The sequence below is a fragment of the Saccostrea cucullata genome, unplaced genomic scaffold (genome assembly GCF_032062105.1).
Source record: "Saccostrea cucullata isolate Sc308-1 unplaced genomic scaffold, CSIRO_AGI_Scuc_v1 ctg1877, whole genome shotgun sequence".
Taxonomy (NCBI): domain Eukaryota; kingdom Metazoa; phylum Mollusca; class Bivalvia; order Ostreida; family Ostreidae; genus Saccostrea; species Saccostrea cuccullata.
In genome coordinates this window covers 2728-23637 of record NW_026930108.1, presented here as the reverse complement: position 1 = coordinate 23637, position 20910 = coordinate 2728, and the positions used below count along the sequence as shown (strand labels likewise).

The 20910-nt window shown below is 33.4% G+C and overlaps 2 protein-coding genes across 2 annotated transcripts in view; both read right to left on the bottom strand.

Annotated features, from left to right (window-relative positions):
- Positions 1-20669, bottom strand: part of LOC134282944 (multiple epidermal growth factor-like domains protein 10) — a gene marked incomplete at its 5' end in the record, with an annotated part of 40032 nt that extends 19363 nt beyond the window's left edge. The window contains 6 exons of the mRNA XM_062765364.1: positions 15255-15376; positions 16004-16076; positions 18048-18199; positions 18786-18858; positions 19829-19980; positions 20597-20669. Of these exons, the coding sequence (XP_062621348.1) occupies positions 15255-15376; positions 16004-16076; positions 18048-18199; positions 18786-18858; positions 19829-19980; positions 20597-20669 (645 nt within the window). The remainder of the gene's footprint in view (positions 1-15254; positions 15377-16003; positions 16077-18047; positions 18200-18785; positions 18859-19828; positions 19981-20596) is intronic.
- LOC134282943 (uncharacterized) lies at positions 5005-6518 on the bottom strand. The gene is made up of 3 exons (XM_062765363.1): positions 6244-6518; positions 5681-6156; positions 5005-5590 (listed from the first exon to the last, which is right to left on the bottom strand). The coding sequence occupies exons 2-3, from the start codon at positions 5769-5771 to the stop codon at positions 5163-5165; spliced, it is 519 nt and encodes a 172-aa protein (XP_062621347.1). The 5' UTR covers positions 5772-6156; positions 6244-6518; the 3' UTR covers positions 5005-5162.
- Positions 20670-20910: the final 241 nt, after the last annotated feature.

The window sequence follows — 20910 nt, the reverse complement described above, 5'->3', positions numbered from 1 at the left end:
CTGATCCCCCACTTTTTCCCCAAAATGTCTTTTAACTACTATTGAAATGCTCATTGGAAGGCTGTTCCCCCATGTATTTTTGGTTGCAGTGCATTGAAATAAGTGTAATGTAGTACTGTTATGGACAAAATTTGGTACTGAAAGAATTTTGATCCCCCTCTCATAGGATTATGAGGTTTGGACAAGTTTCCTTTTGGTTTTTTTTTTATTCTTTCTTTTTTTTATAATTTGATTTTTTTTTCTTTTTGGCTCCTCATCCTTTTCTCTTTGAAATAAAAAAAAACATGACTTCGTCCCTGTTGTTATCAAAGAAAGCCTTTGTTTGGATCGTTCTGTGGTACATGTATATCTATAGACTAACATGTGGCATTCCAATTCATAGGACTGACATCTTGGTTTTATTTTATTTAAACTTAATTCGACTACGAAGTGTTCTGTCTTCCCAATCAATACTTAAGGCTCATGGCGGGTGTGACGGCGCAGGTCAATATTGGCGATGCTTATCTGCACCTGATCTACCTCACTGGAATTCCATTTGTTCGTATGTCCTGTGTACAGATTTGTTTTGTGTATGCCTTATTATTTCATGCGCAATAAATAAGAATTTCTCTTAAATGCTTTTACCAAATGAATGTATGTAAGTAAATAATTAAGTTTACGTATACTGTTTTTAAAGGTCTTAGCAAATTATGAGCTGCATTTTTGAGAATTTTATTTTGCTGTTAAAATATGTTATATATTACGATTAATTTGTACGTAATATAAATCATAATGAACAATAAGACCAAAATAAAGTTTAAAAATGCTTCAGAAAAAAATATTTCTGTACTACTGAATATACAGTATTATATAAGAAATCATTTTTGTACAGGACGACAGTAAACTAATGCAATTTTGCTTCAATTCAAAGCTTGTAAAGAGTTCTTCCATCGCAAATGTGAAGAACAGAAGTTCACAAATGTTCTATTTTTCGGTGATTGAAATATTTACAAATTTTCATTAAAGTTTTACAATGTCAAACATGAAGCTCATATTGCTTTAACAACTACATTTAAATATTCCTTCAATTTGCCATGTCTTTATCTAGATAGCTTCCCTGTGGGACGTTGAGATCAGTCCTGTAAACTGAGGTCCCATATCGCAGTAGGTGCTGGCACGTAGAAGATCACTCACTGCTCAATGACAGTAAGTTCCGAGTATAGGACAAAATATGTAGCTCTCCACCTGCAAGTGGCGTCTCCATATGAGTAAAAAATTCTCAGGGAGGGGTTAAGAATTTTCACTAAAATACTCCATCAGTTGCCACCGGCGACTCAAACTCTAGACCTGTACTCGACACTTTTGCCATTGAGCAGTGATGAACATTTTGGTGTCAGCATCTATTGCGACACGGGATCTCGGTTTATAGACTCATCCAATGGGCTGGTCTCATTATTTTTTTAATGATAAATGTGATGAATTCAGTTCTTCTACAGTCAGTCTCCCTTATTTATTGCAGCAATTTATATAGAATACTAGTTGAAACATCAAACAAGATCATAATCTTTCTACGAACATTTTTTATATAAAAACATTTATATAAAACAATTTTATGAAACATGGATATCAGCAGACTCATTTAACAAGCTCTTTGGTGGACAAAACGACACAATCAATGGATTTCCGGCAAATAGAGTCTATCATTAAGTCGAATGCTGACATTTTTCAAACAAATTGTTCAGCCATCATTTAAGCACTGAATTGTCTACATATTTTACCATTTGCCCGGATCTTGACAAGGGGCGCAAGGCGACTGTGACCAATCGGCAGGGTAAGTTTACTTCAGTATGGCACCTGGTCCCATCTGCGATATTTTAGAGGTCCGTGTTTGTTCTCTTCCCAATTTGGATTTTGCTCTTAGCTCAATGACATTTGAATTGTACCATTCCATTCTATTGGACGTTGCGCGTGCTTCAAAACAATTATCTCGAAAGAATAAGTAATTCAGAATGGCAGTATATCTGTCCCGGATTTATTTTATTTATCAAAGGGTCAATACGTACAAAAAACCAAAGGTATCAAAACAATAGACAATGATCAAGTATTATTGCAAGTGTCAATGAGTAAGCGCCGATCCTCAATCTGGCATTAAGCGCATACGGTTTGCAGAAACGAGGAGCCATATGGTACTGACAACCCTGGAGGGTAAACAGAAGTTGTAAGAGATGGCTTGTTGCAAAATTCTACAGTGCGTCGGCATGGATTGCAGCCTGGAAGGGTCTCTAAAGCCATGACGATGGTTGATGTTGCACTGGAATTAGAAAATGAAAACAGCATAAAAACACAGATAAAAACTAGCAAAAGATTTCGTATGCTGAAAAAACTATATTTATATTCTCCTACAATTCGTTCGTCCGAATATAAATATATTCTTCCTCACTTCGTTCGTCCGAATATAATTTAATGAAGTGCTAAATGAATAAAACACAACACATGTTAAGTAGGAACGCTGCTTGCTAGTGCTATATTCATTTATATACTGCTAACACATAACCATCTTTAAATAATACAACTGCATAGCCCAAATTCATTGCACTCCATTGCATCACTATTAGCCATACTACATGAAATCTTTAATCCTAGCGAGAGAGCTTAGAGTGCCGTGCTACTACATGGCCTTACTATTTATAGCCTGTGTAACCACGTGACTTTTAGGGACACTTTTCGAACACGCTAAATAATATCATACCGCACATCATTTTAAGGATATCCACGTACTATATAACTTAACTGACCAAAGTATGTATCAAAGTTTGAGGGATGATCGGTGAAATCCTATCAGTGTTGGTGTAGCCTATTACCACATTTAAGATGGTGGTGGTGGGTGATTAAAATCGATGAAGCAGAAAGGATGCACGTTCAAGCGTATGTTATGACTTGGGGTTATTTGGGAAATCTGGTTAAAGACAAAGGAGTTATCGCGCTTAGACTATTTTTCTTCGATAACTGGCAATATTTTGTATATGCAAGCCACACGTGCCAGTCTGGCGTAACGTTAATTTCACCAGACACGATGTCGTCAAAGTCATGTTCATGGATACATTTTTTTCTTTATTAGGCCACATTGACGCGTGTGTGCAATAATAGTTATGTATAGATTATAACTAATTTAAATTTCAAAATTCAAAACAATAAAAAATATTTACGAGCAATATAAAATTTTCGTATACACAAAATGTACAACCCATGCAATCCGTCGGCGCTAGATTTATAACAACGTCATGAATAGGAATTTCCTATTTTCATCAAATAACAGTGGTTTTCCACTATTTATGTGTATTCGAAATTTTATACACCGTTGAAAAATCGTATACACCAATTGAAAATCATTGGACTACTATATTTTAACATAGACCTATAGCGTTAAGGTCTATGATTTTAATAAATTCAAGTTGTTTAAATAAATTTTTGGTGTTTCATGACGTTTGAACCATATTAAACAATATATATGAGTGTTTGATTGGACGCCGTCCCGTTCAGATGGCCGACGTCGCTTTTTCAGTCAATTTTTAAAACATACTTCTTGCATTTTTTTTCTTTTAGAAAATATACGAGATATGACAAATTGAGTTCAAACAATAAAACCCAAACTTTTCTGACTTACATTTACATAACTAATATTTGGGTATACAATGAGCATATCTTTAACCATTCACTTTGACAAAAACGCCATTGTCCATGAACCTTTTGGACAACCCTCGTAAGTGATGTCCAATCGAGAGATTGTAAGATTTTGTTAATAATTTGTTGTGTATATCAGTAAAATTGTGTACACGAAAGGAATACTAATTCAATAGAATTTGAATGCAGAACAACGGCATGGCATCGGGCTATTGTGATGTCATAAACGTTGATTGTTCCTCCGCACCATCAGACTTTGGCGTATCGGACCACCGATTTTTAGCACAACGCATCTAATAGGAAACGAGCCAGGGGACTTTGGTGTGACCATCGGACTTAGGCGTCCTTAAAGACAGCGACCCATCGGGATTTGACGCATCTTCCTAAGTCAAGAGTTTCTGATCCTCTCCGCACCACATTTAATCCTTATGACAAGAGCTTTCTTAAGAAACCAACAACTTTTCTTGCAGTTTTTTGGACCTTGGAGTTTGTCCTCTCTTTTAAAAGTTTATCCTTGACCATAACTTTTGTACAGGTGGTGCTAGGGATTTCGTATTTCACAATTGTATTTCGTGTGAGAAGACCTTAATTTGGGTGATGATATATTTCATTCGCATTTAAGAAAAGTTTCATCTTCCTTATGTTGCCATACGGGGTCACCAGTGTTTCAAAAACGCATCTTGTTCCTTATATTGAGAAGATATGGACTTTATTATTTGACATGTGTATTTAATGTGACAAGATATTTCCGAGCAGACTGTGATTTCTGGCCACATTGAGCTTCACGAATGACCTTATTTTAAAACAAAAAATCAAATTCAAATTCTATGATAATTTCTAAGGGACTTATGATAGGGCGTTCATATTTGTCACAATATGTCATAAAAATGACATCTCAACAACAAAAACACCGAAAATGGGGGACAACAATTCTTTGAATTTGCTTTTTCACTTCTTGTGGTGTCTAAAAATTTACAAACGTAGAAAAACCGTATACATCAATTACAAATCAACAGACAAAATATATTCTAATGATTTCAAGTTGTTTGAATAAGAATTTTGTGTTTGAAGTCGGTTCAATCATATTAAACCACAATTATATGTTAGTAGGATTCTGTCCCCTTCGGATGGCTGATGTCACTTTTTCTGTCATTTTATTGAAACATACTCCCTGCGTTCATGGCGTAATATTCTCAGTGTCGAATAAAGTAAACGATATTAAAAATATCAGAAAATTATTATAGCCGCTATATTAGTGATATATTTAATCTTTACTTAGCTTTGACTCGTTTAATACGAGGGTTGTTCGAAAAATTCGTGGACGAAGTCAATTTATGCATACATGTTAACCTGAAGTGGTGAAAAAGAGGGAGATTTTTACCCCAAAAGAGGGAGCATTGTGCGCGACATTTTTCGCGGCATTTTTTTGCTAAATATTCACCCCATATACCTATTATAATGAATAAAGAGATGAAAAACAATACTAAATGAGACATAAGTTTTTATTTGTGTTCTTCACAGTAGGTTTTAGTGGCTGTTCTTGCCATTTGGAGAGTTGCCTTTGTTGGAATTGACTGGAAGCACACATTGTCATTGTTAAGTTTACTTGCTAGAATGGAACAGATGGTCTCCTGAGATAACTCTGACCTGAAACTGGTTTGGATTTTCTTAAGACAAGAAAACACTCTTTCACATTCAGAATTTGAATTTGGAATTGCCATCATGGCTTTAACAATAGAGCACAGTTTGGGAAATCTGAGTTGATCATTGGCAAGCTTTTGTTGGGACATTTCAATCCAAAATGTGTTGATTTCTTGTTCAGCTGATGGAAGGTCATCATCAGGGGAAACCACATAATCATGACACTCATCAGTCAAAGAGTCCAGGTCCTCATCTTGAAGAATCTTGAACCTTTTAGCCAAGTTCATTGCTGAATTAGAAGAATAAAAAGATATCAGAATGCATGACTTTAATTTTTTTTAAGTGCACATGTCTTTGAAATAGATAAAAATGTAATAACCTGTCTCAGCTGTAACATCCTTTCTATTCTTGGGGTCAATGATTCTGAGATCCTGTAACAGAGAGTCTTTAAATGGAAATTTCTTCAACATCTTTGAAACTACAGCCTGGTAGAATTTTCTGACAAACCTATAATGATAATAATAAGATGATTTCTATATTTTATTTTTTTTTTCTTTTCTTAATGTTGTTTATCATGTTTCAAAGTGATAAATTTTGATTCTGTATTACTTACATGAAAAATCTTGATGGTGTTGCAATTGGAATGTTTTCCTCCTCTTCTGCCAGGAAGGATCTAGCTGACATTTCAACAGCCAGGAGTTCATCTGAAAGTTGGGCCTCATCAGAGTAGAATGGGACTTTAGTAAGGTCTGTGTTGTGTTCTCTAATGACAGAAGCTTTGATGAACTTTGCTGTGAATTTTCTGAGAAGTCTTTCCATTTCTGACTTCAAGGACCCCAGCAGACAACGATCAGACTGTTGAAATGACATAAAAGCAATAATGATTTATCTCAATGCTAAATATTTTTAAATTTTAAAGCACCACATATTCATTAATTGTACCTGAAAAAGAGTGTTGAACTCATTGAGAGGAACAAGGATGAAATCAAGAAACAAAAAGTAGAGCTTCACTTCAGGATTGGTCAGAAGTTCTGAAATTTTTTTCACTCGTCCTCCAGATCTTTCAACATCTTTGTGGCTTGAGAAATAGGACTGTAGTGCTGGCCATTGATGAAGAGTTCTCCTTACACACTTCTCAAGACTCAGCCATCTAGTGGTGCAGTGCTTCAGTATCTTCAATGGATCTGTTTCTGTGAAGGCAGCAAATTCCTTGTATTCCTCAACTCTCTTTGAACTAACATATGAAAAATATAAATTCACTCAAAAAATTTGTTGGAATGGAATTAATTTATTTCCTGTAGGGCTATAGTAAAATTGTATGACTCAAGTTTCAGCTAATTTTTACCTTTTGTTGAAGTGAAAATAAATATCTATCAGCAAGTCATCAACAGCAAAAGGAAGCTGCTTAACAGCACTGCCACAACACAGATTTGTCAGGTGACATATGCAGCCGACATCAAATATATCAGGCTGAACAGCTTTAATTCTAGATATGACAGAATTGTTGGCTCCCTTCATGACGTTACAATTGTCACTTGTAAAAGCAACAACATTATGCCAAGGAATGTTAAGCTTTCTGCAATGGAAATAAATACATTTTAAGAATTTTCAATATTATTTCATCAATATCTTTTATTAATAAATGACATTATGTTCTGAAAAAATGTACCTGAAAGTTTCATTTATGACTTCAAAAATTGCCTCCCCTGTTCCAATATTGCACACTGGCATATCTAGAAATCTAGTGACAGCACCACGTTGAGAGTCAAAATAGCGAACCAGAATGACAAGACATTTGTCACATCCATAGTCAGTGGACTCGTCTATTAACAGTGAGAACATATTATTTCTGCAGTATTCCACAACAGGATTTCTGTATGTCGGATCCAAACAGTTTTTCACAATCATTGTTGATTTCATTCGTCCACAAGATTGTCTCTTGGCAATGTCACTGTCAGGGTTCATGTTTTTTGCAAGTTTGGTAAAGTGATCTGCAGCTGCAAACGGGAGATTATGCTCCACAAGGTACTCCACAAATAGTAACTCTGCCTGGCGTACTTTTTCATTTAAGTCCGTTGATTCTGCCTTAAATAAAGTTTTCAAACTTGAATGTTGAGATCTTACTTTATATGACTGCTTGTGCTTCTCTGTCTCTCTGTGTTTCTCGATGTCGTATTTTCCGCCATGGCTTACAGAGAAATCTGTATGACAAATAGTACAAAATGCGTACAGATCACCTTTTTTACTTCTGTGAATGAAGTCAAAAGTTTTCAGCCATTCATTGTTGAAGCAAGAATTGTATCTTTTCCTTTTTCTTGGCGGGGATATCGACGACATTTCTCGTCGCTAATGTAATCACTGAGATGTGTTCACCAGTCATTGTCAAAAGCAAGCTTGAGTTCTACGTATTCAAAAAGCGTTTGCGTGTTCCCGATTTAAATCACGCGATATCTTGAAAACATCAACGAGATTTTAGGATTTACATAACAAACAGCTGATTATGGCTTCAAAATGGCCACTTTGGAAAATAAAAATTGCGTTTTGTAAGAAAAGCGGTAGATTTGCGAGTAAAATCGGTAGGCGGGAGATGAGATGAAAAAGCGGTAGACTCCCGCCTAAATCGGGAGAGTTAACATGTATGATTTATGTTATATTTCTCACGAGAATTTAAAATAAGTATAATACGTAAAAAATATTTGTATTGTTGATGTGTGAAGTTCCATTCTATTAGAATACACAGAAATCAATTTACTTCATTTTAAAATCAACATGTTTTTTACCCGAGGAGCACACTTAACGGCAAATTAACGTCAAAATATAGTGTCAAGAATAAAAATACTATTCCTATACATTTAACAAAGTATAATCCAATGCCCACTCGTTAAATCTCTTTTCTAATTTGTGTTTTTATGGGAATAGCCTAAACCTTTGAAAAATCTTTTCCATAATTTGAAATCTGGTGAAGATTGGTTGGTGTAAACACTCGTCTCTTAGATATCACGGTAGCCTAGTGGTAGAGCGTTCGCTTCGTGATCGGGAGGCCGGGTTCGATTCTCGATCGCGGCGCCGCGTCATACCTAAGACGTAAACAAAGGTAGTGACTGTTCCTTCGCCAAGCGCTCAACACTAGAAGTGAAAGTCACGGGTCTTTCGGATATGACCTTAAAAACGTGTGTCCCGTGTCACGGAAGGCGCTGGCACGATAAAGAACCCTCACTGCTCAATGGCCCTGAGTGCCGAGTATAGGTCTAAATTTGAAGCCCTTCACCGGCATCGGTGACGTCTCCATATGAGTGAAAAATTCTCAGGAGGGACGTTAAACAATATACAATCAATCTTTTCTAATTTTGACATTTATTTTTTAAAAGAATTGCTCTCGTTGTATAATTTCCTTTGTCCGATTTTTAATTTCTTTTACTACATAACCCTACTTTCACAATGTAAGCAACTCTAAAGCGCCAATGTCTTTCCTTAAGGTAGGATTCTTCTCTGGTTTTTGACTAGATGAAACATTCAAAGTATATTTGCTTATATGTCTTATAATATATTGAGGTGTAAGGAATTTAAAAGACCATATTTTTCTTTCCTCATCACAATTGTACAACTTTAAATAGAAATTGTAAACTGCGTTTGAAAACTAGCAGGGACTATATTTTTGGCGGAATGTTGGCGTATGAAAATATCTTTTCTGTCTCTCAAAATTATAATAGAACAATGAATTTAGGTATAATTTTTACACAATCGAAGACTTGGGGAAATTTTTAAATTTAATTTAAATTAATAATGAGGGACTAAACTTTCAAAATGTATCAAATAAATATGATTTTTCAAACAAACTAGAACTTTGTTAGCTTTTAAACGCTTCCTATCAAAGTGCAGATTTGAGCCAAAAATCCATAAAAAGTAATTTTTCTCTCTTAGTAAACGATCAAAACTTTTTGTTTTTGTATCATTTTGTACATTTATAAGACTACTTTATAATATGTGAAAATAAGAAAAAGTTAAATATAGGAAGCATATGAAAATAACTAATATATCCTAAAAAATTAAGAAAAACAGAGAAAATTCGGATTAGCCAATATCCAGTTAAGTTAAATCATTTATGTATATTTGGTAATATCATGCTATAGACCCGATATAGTGATATGTTTTCATGCAAAATGAACAATCTTCAAACTTTTGAAATAGAAGTAGGTATTACATGATTGGCAACAGTATTTTTTTATTCTTAATGTCAAAGAAAAAGATAATGACCTTGACCTGACCTTGCCGCTAATATAAAACGGTCAAATTTAATTTCACTGATACTATCACTTACTGATTTTGTCTTCTTGATTCTGTGAAAATTTCATTAATTTTTAAATATTAGAAATATGAGAAGAATCCTACCTTAACATTCCAACTTTTCAAAGTTATTGTTAAGATACTTACAGTTAAACCGTTTTTTCACAGATTGTCCTTATCTGATACAATGTCAATGTAATTCAAATATTGCCTGTACTTTTTGTACACATGTGCACAACTTGCTTGTGACATATTTATTTGACTCCTTCAAGAATTTTTGAGTTTATTCCGGATTTTTCCTGAGTTAAAGACAAGATTGCATCGCTATCCGCTGCTCCATGACGCTCTGAAACGTCATCGTTTTTGTCCTTTTCAATGAGGACTACCTATCTTCTCCAACTGATTTCTTTTCAACAAAGCAAAATATCAAACAAAAATTTTGAATACGAATCAATGTAACAATTCTAAATTTGATTATCTAGTTTGTTTTTCGATTTTGCTCCATTTTACAGAGAATATGACAACAGACATTATTTAGTGTATTGTTTGTAACTTACTAAATTACCAAATACTTCTACCAAATTTGGTTAACATATGACCTCAAATAAAAAAGATATGACAGTAGTCCACGAACTTTTCGAATAACCCTCGTACCGAAAATAATCATTCTAATAACAGCACTTTATTTAATTAAAACTTTATGACATTGTAACCCTGGTCCGTGCGCACTATCGTCGACCATTAATGACCGCGAGTTTTACAAGAATATTAATTTTCTAACAAAAAAATCAAACTATTCTGACTTGGATTTTTATAACTAATATTTTGGTATGCAATCATTATATTTTGAACCATTTAGTTTGACAAGAACCTCATTGCCCAAGTACTTTTTGGACAACCCTCGTATGTACACAATGTTGTGAGAGTAGCGGAAGACAACTCTAATGGAGAATAGAGAATTTTTATGCCCCCGTAAACGAAGTTTCGGGGCATATAGTTTTTGTCATGTCTGTCCTGTCTGTCTCTCTGTCTGTCTGTCTCTCTGTCTCTCTGTTTGTCTGTTTGTCCGCAAAAACTTTAACCTTGCCTATAACTTTTGATTTAGTGGAGCTATGATATATATATATCACATGTGTATTCATTGTGACAAGACCTTTCTTTGGGTTCCACAAAATTTGACCTTTTGATCTTGACCTTGGAGTTTGACCCACTTTAACACAAAAATTTTGAACTTTTACTTTGGCCATATCTTTTGAACAATAGATACCAGGACATTTATATTTCACATATGTATTCTTTGTGGAAAGACCTTTCATTGGATACCAACATCCTTGACCTTTTGACCTTGACCTTGGAGATTTCCGTATCTATGAAAAAACTTTAACCTTGGCTATAACTTTTGAACAGTTAGTACTAGGGCTTTCATACTTCACATATATAATCCTGATGAAAAGATCTTTCATTGGATACCAAGAACCTTGACTCTTTGACCTTGACCTTGGGGTTTGACCTACTTTAAAAATACAACATTGACCATAACTTTTGAAGGGTTCGGCTACGGCATTCATACTTCACAAGTTTATTCCTTGTGGTAAGACCTTTCATTTGATATCAAGAATTTTGACCTTGACCTTGGAGTTTGACCTACTTTTTTTCAAACTTTGATCTTGGTCATAACTTTTGAACGATAAGGACCAGCGCTTTCGTACTTCCCATACATAATCTTTGAGACAAAGCCTTTCTTTAGAACCAAACAACCTTGACCCTTTGACCTTTCTTTAGAACCCAACAACCTTGACCCTTTGACCTTGAAATGGAGTTTGTCCTATATTATAAAATGTTAACCTTGGTCATAACCCTGGAACAGGTGTAGCTAGCATTTTATGTTTCGCATTTCTTGTGAAAAGGCCTTACTTTGCTACCAACATATTTGATCTGCATTTGAGAAAGCTTAACCTTCGCTATGTTGCCATACGGGGGCATCAGTGTTTCACAAACACATCTTGTTTTCACTCGAGAAATCGTCATATACCGTTGAAGGGCTTACTCTTACTCTTGAGATGCAGGTGATTAGGGTATAACGGTATTTCTACGTCAATACTCAGTGAGTGAAGTTGACGATTAAAAAAAGTTGTTATTTTACGATCAATGTCTTTCCATTATAAAGTAGCCAATTATGAAATAGAATGAAGTCAGTATCTGTGATGTCTTAAGTTCAGTATCATATATGTCATATCAACACAGGATTAATTGTTGAAAATATAATGATTACACCTCATGAATCTTTTGGAGATTCCATTTTCTGCTCTGCTTCTTAACGTAGAACCTACGTCGTGTGACACCATAACTAGTTATTGTGATTAGCCTGTGTAAGATCAGTTTTGACGTCATAACCAATTCAATATCACTTTTTCTCGTACAGTTTCAATAAAAATTGTAGAAAAGAAAGCATTTTGAAATTTACAGAATTCCATTTAAAATCATGCCTAAATGATGTTTATTCCAATTATTTATGTTTTGGTTATAAAGCTTAATGAAAATATTTCTTGAATTAGAGAAACCTGTAGGCATCTTTCATTTATTATATCAGTAGATCTTGACACTGATTAAGCTGACAACACTAATACAATCTTCTGTAATGGAAATACAATGTAAATGTAAAGTATCATGATAATGTGTATGATATGTAACTACTTTGAAGGAATGCAAACATCCTTAAGAAATCTCCAGTTGCCAACTAAATAGTATTAAATCTCGATGAAATTTGTGTCTTAGTCAAAGATATACGTTTTGTAGATTGTGTATATATTGTATGATATATATCATTAAATGATGTGCATTCCTTGTCATAATAATTTGTTACTTTTTCAGGTATATTTTTAATGACTGGCATTTGATAACAATTTTTCTATCAAATATGATTTTTTTTAAAGTACAGTATTTGATAAACGTTAAGATTTTAAATCTGAAAGTAACCCCAAAAACGTCACTTAATAATTTGATTAAGGTTATTTTTTATTTAAATTTCATGACTCAGTAGTATTTACAGTAAATGTAATGCTCTAATGAATGCTGCATCCATATTAACAGAGACTCGCAAATTTTTTCAAGGGGGATAGAAATGCTTAGCTTTTTTGATATTGTAAATAAAGCTGAGTTTATAATTTTTGTAGGAGAAGAAAGAAGTAAGAATAGGTTGATATCTGAGAGAAAAAAATGCCTGCTGCATTAAATTTGGAAATTTATGGCCCGAGAAACTAAAGAAGATTTTTCGCCTAATTGTCCTCAACATCTGCATGTTAAACTGTTTGTCAGCAAAAGTTTAACCTTGCCCATAACTTTTGAATATATGCGGCTAAATCCATATCACAGGTGTATTCCTTGTGACAAGACCTTTCTTAAAGCTGAAAACGATCCCTAAAAGGAATTTGTCCGCCATATTCGATAGGACTCTCCCCATTTCTAAGGATATATAAAGGGGCTGTATAGTCACTGTTCAGTGTAATCAGATGTCACCGATGAAGACGGACATACGCTATACAGCACTCGGTAAACTTTTTCTAATGCAGGGATATAAAACACCAAAGAAACTTACAATAGTTGCTGTATACAAAACAAACACAAATACAAGTAACTGCAATAAAAATGTAAACAAAGATAATGGACCCTCTTCCAAGCATCCTTTAGGATGTACAGGATGCGGGTCATTCTTTGTAATGAGCCTGAGGCTCAAGAGGGTATCATGTAGCATTATCTCCGAGTGCAGCGAGGTGTATCTCAATTTAAAGAAGCTAAAAAATAATGACCTGTGTGACGCATACACACCTTTGGTCAGTAGTATATAAAGCACAGCTCCACGTGCCGAAATCATTCTTGGAAGCTTGTTTGTGACAACTAACAAACACCATATGGGTGGATTATTTTCCCTCAAAATAAAATCAAATTGGGTTGGGTACATGATACCCTCTTGAGCCTCAGGCTCATTACATAGAATGACCCTCATCTTGTACATACTAAAGGATGCTTGAAGGAGAGTCCATTCTATTACATATCGCCTTCGGCTCTGCAAAGGTATCATGTAGCATATTTAAAGTGTTGGTCACAAACAAAATATTACAATAAAAACGTATATTTTCAAAGTATTCAATAAGAAGACCACTTCATTACATCAAAATTTTTAATCTGATTAAAATTTGTTATACCAAAATTCATATTGTTGCTTAAATAAGCAATTTAAAATATTCAACTTTTAGTTTAGATTTTTCATATACATGTACATGTTTACCGCATTCTTTATTGTTTAGAATCTTGTGAAATGTTTTTTTCTTCACAAATTTTCTTAAGCTTTTATTTTGTATAAATAAAAAAATAATGGACATGCTTCATTGGCCCCTCAGATTTTTCTTAAAAAACATCTTAAGCACATCCTATCAAGATTAACATTCATCATCTAAATGAAATTTTGCATTTTACAACACATTAAATCTTAAAAGTTCTTATTTAATTTTCCTCTTTTTTCCCTTTTGTGTGATTAATGGAGTCTCTCATTTAAAACTTCGCTTTTGTTCAGGATGTACTGGACACAGGTGATGCAGATTTCGTCACTGGGGGGTTTGTAGCTGTAAAAAAGAATTTTAACAAGAAAGTCCATATGAATTATTGGTCATAATTAAGTACTAGTAAATGCCTCAGTATTTTTTAAACATGATCAGGATGCCTGACATTTTTAAATATGGTTACCGAGATGCCTCGCTATTTTTTGATTTGATTAAGGTAGATACTTTTCTACCTCTTTTGATTAAGTAAATGCTTTAATATTTTTAGGATATGATTAAAATGCCTTACTTTTTAAGATCATTTTAGAGATTCTTACGATTTTTTTAAATGTGATTCAGAAGATGCCTTACCATTTCTTGACAGGATTAAGGAGGTGCCTTACTATTTTTGACAGGATTAAGGAGGTGTCTTAGTATTTATTTTGACAGGATGAATAAGTTATTTTACTATCTTTTGACAAGATTAAGGAGGTGTTTTAATATCTTTACAGGATTAAGGAAATGATTAAAAATATCTTTGACGTGATTTGAGATCAAGATGCCTACAAATTTTTAACCTGACTTAAAAAATACCTTACTATTTGGATATGATTAAAGATCAAAACTATTTTTTGACAAGATTAAGAAGATTCCTTACTTTTTTGGCATGATTAAGGACCAAGATGCATTATTTTATTTAAAGGATTAAGCGGATGCTTTGGTATATTTTTCACATGATTTATGAGATACCCTTCTATATTTTTTTTAACATGATTTAGGATAGAAATGCCAAACTATTTTTTGACATGATTTAGGAGATGCTTTTCTACTTTTTGATTAAGGATCGATGATTCCAAATATATTATTTTTTACAGGATCTCACATTTGTCAAAGGAAATGCCTCAGTATTTCTTCAAATGATTAAGGAAATTTCTTACTTTTTTTGAATAATTAAGGTTTTTATGGTCCTTATTATTTTTTGGACATAATTAAGGATTTGGATTAAGGATCGAGATGCCCTAATATATTTCTTACAGGACCTTATAAGGTAACGCCTTACTATTTTTTGACATGATTAAGTAGATATCCCTCCTTTACGCTACAGTTCACTGTTTATATCTATTTTTGACTTACGTATGCATTTTGGAAATGTTGGGCAACCAAAATACATCCCATACTGGGGATCACAGTCCTTCTGTATTGTGGTATCTCCATTGTCAAACTGATAACCAGAGTTACAATTGGCCGTACAGCGGCTGAAAAAAAATGTACAGAACAAATATCATGTCTATATATAAATTTCTTCTAACTCAGTGGCGTAAACTCAACCATACAGTGTCAATAGATTGTTACATAATGTGTTTTTTCATACTACTGCACAACAATTTTTTATAGCCGCAATCATGGCAGTGTTTGAAATAACCGTGTGCTTGACCGCCCGAGAAACACAAATATGACCATGAACAAACGGATTTGTACCAAATGAAGCCCGTTTGGACGAATAAAATTTTTCCTGTAATTTAATTCATATATTTGAAAAGTCTTTCTTGGATCAATTTATACTTTTGGTAATGAATTTATAGGTAATGCGATAGAATTCCTAAGCCTATACATTCGGAATTAAAGTTTTGGCCCTATTCACATAATCATTAAAAGATATTCATAAAAACAATTTGAATTGTCTTTCTCGAGCTAGAGGATTTTGGTTAGGCTGACAACTTTCACGTAGCAGTCAGCCCTGCATGTCTAGTTAATTCTACGATGAAATTCAAACACTGCTTAATGACTTATTTTATCAGATACAATGGGTTTTTATCCATATATTTCTTTCTTTTATCATTATGTTTATCCTGGAAGTTATATAGCTGGTGCAGTATACTCACTAAAATATAGTTGAATTGCTACAGTTTATTTGCCCATTTGTAGGAGCTGGTAACGGTTTGCAAGCACCGGATGCTACAAAAACAAGTCAATATTAATTGTTGTACATCACCATGTTGTCATTTTGTTTGTGTTGGGGAGAACAATCTAAGTTTTAATAACTTTTGTTCAATCTCATTGATTGTGTTTCAATAAGATATATTTATCATTACTGGCTTTTAAAACCCCTGCCCGTATGAAAACCCCTTTGTAGGTGCTGGTAACGGTTTTTCAAGCACCGGATTTACAAAAACAAGTCAATATTATTGGTTGTACATCACCATGTTGTCATTTTGTTTGTGTTGGGGAGAACAATCTACGTTGGAATAACTTGTGTTTAATCTCATCGATTGTGTTTCAATGAAATACTTCTTTAAATCGAATGTTGTTTGTTTTTTAAACAATATTTTTAGTATTTCAGTCAAACATAGGATCACCATAAGTTGCACGCTTCTTACAAATTAAATTGTTTATGTAACGAATGATTAAATTCGTTGAAAACAATTCAAGGTAAGAAACAATGTAAAAGACAAAAGATCTTGTGCTGTTCTTAAGAATATATCGAGGTCAAGGACAAAATCTATCACGCGTTATGTGGAAGGATTTGATTTCTTTAACACTTTGATAATTTACACTTTGATTTTTTTTTAAATCATGTCATTTGAAATAGATTTTTGGGTATCTTGAGTTCATTCATCTGCCCTTAATACGTTATTAAAAAAATAAAGAGTGTTCAAAATATCAGTGTAGGAGATATGATTAAAGATAAGAGTGAAATAATCTTGATGAAAGAGACAGAAAAATTCGCCAATTTGTCTAGTTATAAATTACTCACAGTGTTACATCGTTTGTGCGTAAAGTCACCGTGATATTGAAGTAAGATTACGTCCTGTCGGGTAAAACAAATAGCAGTTCATCTTTTTCCTATTTTATAAGAACAAATATTGCACTGACTACCTCTCTAATACACTTATTTATATTTCTGATGCAAAGCTTTTCTATTGTAATTTTAGCAAAATTTAAGCTGCTAGAAAATATACAAGGGAAAATATATATTGCTTTAAAATATTGAAAAATAAAGTTTTCAATGATTAAATAATTTAAAAAAAAACTATAATAAACAGACAGACTCTTTTATATATCATAGAAATTCCCAAAATCCGGATCCATCTCTCTCTCTCTCTCTCTCTCTCTCTCTCTCTCTCTCTCTCTCGCATATTCATTATCACATATAATCAATGCTTCAACTGTACATTTTGTTAGCGTGTGTATTGTGTTTTGGATTCATTTAGAAAATACTGTTTTGTACGTGAACACTTTTTTCAATTAAACAGTATTTTCTATACATTTAACGCAACCAGCATTGGAATTGAAAATATACATGTACAAGTTCATGTATTCATGCGTACTTTAGATGTGTTTTATGTCCGTACATCTTTTACTTAAATTATCAATTCTTAAAAATTCCATTTGATGTGATGAGTTTTACTCTATTTGATTATCAAACATCCCCGTGGGGATCCGGGTTAGAATAGGTCCTCAGCCCCCCCTTGCTTGTCGTAAAAGGCGACTAAATGGGGCGGTCCTTCTAATGAGACCGTATAAACCGAGGCCCCGTGTTACAACAGGTGTGGCACGATAAAGATCCTTCTCTACTCGGGGGCCGTAAGTGCCGAGCATAGGCCTAAATTTGCAGCCCTTCACCGCCAATGGTGACGTCTCCATATCAGTGAAATATTCTGAAAAGGGACGTTAAACAGTATACCATCAATCAATCATTATCAAACTTCTAATAAAAGCTGTTTTTCACTTTAAGTATATATATATATATATATATATATATATATATATATATATATATATAATGTCATTTCAATTACTAGTAGTCTAATTAGTTGTATTGCAGCGTAAGTTTGTCAAAACTTTACATAATACTTACATATATCTTAACGTATATTTAAACAGGCTATCGTGAGACTTAAATTTAAAAAAAATCAGGATACTCACGTCCAGGACCGGAAGGGTTTGAATCATTACGTATGCATTTTGGAAATGTCGGGCCAGTAAAGAACATCCCCGTCATAGGATCACAGTCCTTCTGTATTGTGGTGTCTCCATTATCAAACTGAAAACCAGAGATACAATGGGCTGTACAGCGGCTGAAAAAATATACAGAACAAATATAATGACAACAAACAAACTCAATGGAGGAAACTGAACTCTGCAATCTCGACATTCGGTTAGAATATGTTGTTTTTTTTTCATAGTATTTGAAATAAGCGTGTGCCTGACCGCTAGAGACACACATATCTTGCCATGGACGAACAGATTTGTATGTTATGAAGCCCGGTTGGACGAATAAAATTTTTCCTGTAATTCAAATTCATTAATTTGATAATTCTTTCTTGGATCAACTTATACTTTTGGTAATGAATTTATAGGTAATGCGATAGAATTCCTAAGCCTATAAATTCGGAATTTAAGTTATGGCCCTATTCATATAATCATTAAAAGAAATTCATTAAGACAATTTGAATTATTTTTCTCGGGCTAGAGGAATTTGGTTGGGCAAACAACTTTCACCAAGCAGTAAGCCCTGCATATCTAGCTAATTTTACGATGAAATTCAAACACTGCTTAATGGCTTATTTTATCAGATACAAGGGGTGTTATCCATATATTTCTTTCTTTAACATTATGTTTACTAGTATCATGGCGGTTACATAGCTGGTGCAGTATACTCACTAAAATATCGTCGAATCTCCACAGTTTATCTGCCCATCTGTAGGAGCTGGTAACGGTTTGCAAGCATCGGATGCTACAAAAACAAATCAATATTATTGGTTGTACATCACCATGCTGTCATTTTATTTGTGTTGGAGAGAACAATCTACGTTGGAATAACTTGTTTCAATTTCGGGGATTGTGTTTCAATAAGATATATATTCAAATCGAGTCAAACAATATTTTTTCAGTTAAACATATACAAAATAATAAAATATTTATATCAGGATTTCTGCAATTACATGTTAAAAGTTAAAAGAACACGGGTGTTATCATAATTTGTATTCAAACAGATAATTTGAAGGTTTTGACTTTTCCAATTTTCAGTAACCGGATGCTGCGTAAAAAAAGCAGTGAGTCGTAAGATGACATACTCGAATTTAGCCATTTTTTTTTTCATATTCACTAGTGTAGTTTTGTTATGTAAAAAAAATACTGTTACAACTAGGTAAAAATGCATACTAAAGACAAAGACTTATCTACATGTATGTAACACAACAAGCCCCCCAAATCCGAATTCAATTCTCTCTCTCATATCAATTATCATTTTTTAATCAATGCTTCTTCTGTGCATCTTGTGAGCATGTGTATTGCATTTTGGATTCATTTAGAAAATACTTCTTTTAAATACGTGAATACTTTTCATTTAAAAAAAAGTATTTTCTATACATTGAACTCAATCACTTTTGGAACTGAGTGTATACATGTAAATGTATTCACGTGCACTTCAGATGTGTTTTTATGTCCGTACATTGATGTGAGGAATTTAACTCTATTTTGATCATCAAACATATACCGGTAGTAAGAGTTTTTTCTTTGAGTATATATAAAAATAAACACACAATTGCAAATAAATTTTTATTTGCACAGTTAATTCAATCAATCTTATTAATTGTAATGCGGAGTAAATTTGTCAAAGCTTTACACAATATCTACACATATCTTAATGTATAATTAAACAGGATATCATGAGTCTTAAATTAAAAAAAGATCAGGATACTTACGTCCGAGACCGAAAGGGTTTGAATCATTACGTATGCATTTTGGAAATGTTGGGCAACCAAAATACATCCCATACTGGGGATCACAGTCCTTCTGTATTGTGGTATCTCCATTGTCAAACTGATAACCAGAGTTACAATTGGCCGTACAGCGGCTGAAAAAATTTACAGAACAAATATAATGTCTACAAATAATTTCTTCTAACTCATTTGAGGAAACCATGCAATGTCAATGGCTAAATAATGTGTTTTTATGCTACTGCACAATAGTTTTTTTTATAGTCGAAATAATAGAAGTGTTTGAAAGAAGCTTGTGCCTGACGGCCCGGGACACACAACACATATTTTACCATGGACGAACAGATTTGTACGCATTGAAGCCAGATTGGACGAATAATAATTTTCCTTTCATTAAAAAATGCACATATTTGATAAATTTTTCTTGGATCAACTTATACTTTTGATAATAAATTGATAGGTAATGCGATAGTATTTCTAAGCCTATAGATTCGGAATTAAAGTTATGGCATAATAACATCGATAATGACATCATCATTAAAAGAAAATTCATTAAGACAATTTGAATTATTTTTTTTCGAACCAGAGGATTTTGGTTGGACTTAAAACTTTAATTAAGCAGTCAACCCTGCATGTCTACTTAATTTTACGGTGAAATTCAAAACACTACTTAATGTTAAAATGGGTATTTTCTATATATTTTTTATCATTATGTTTATCATGTAAGTTACATAACTGGTGCAATATACTCACTAAAATATCGTCGAATCTCCACAGTTTATCTGCCCATTTGTAGGAGCTGGTAACGGTTTGCAAGCACCGGATGCTACAAAAACAAATCAATATTATTGGTTGTACATAACTATTTTGTCATTTTGTTTGTGTTTGAGAGAACAATCTAAGTTGGAATACTGTAAACGCATTACATTTGGCTTTATGTTATTGGCGTTTTTGGCGGAAATGAAATTCCGTTTAAGTACAACGCTAAATGTATTGCTCATGCATAAATAAGAACATTGAGAAATGGGCTAATTCAAATCTACGCTAACTCATTCAAAAATCAGTTT

What these genes read in the sequence shown, in the direction of transcription:
- LOC134282943 (XM_062765363.1), bottom strand. Translation starts at nt 5,771, where the DNA reads ATGTTGAAGAAATTTCCATTTAAAGACTCTCTGTTACAGGATCTCAGA. An exon ending in GGATGTTACAGCTGAGACAG is followed by an intron (nt 5,591 to 5,680) that starts GTTATTACATTT and finishes CTTCTAATTCAG; the next exon opens with CAATGAACTTGGCTAAAAGG.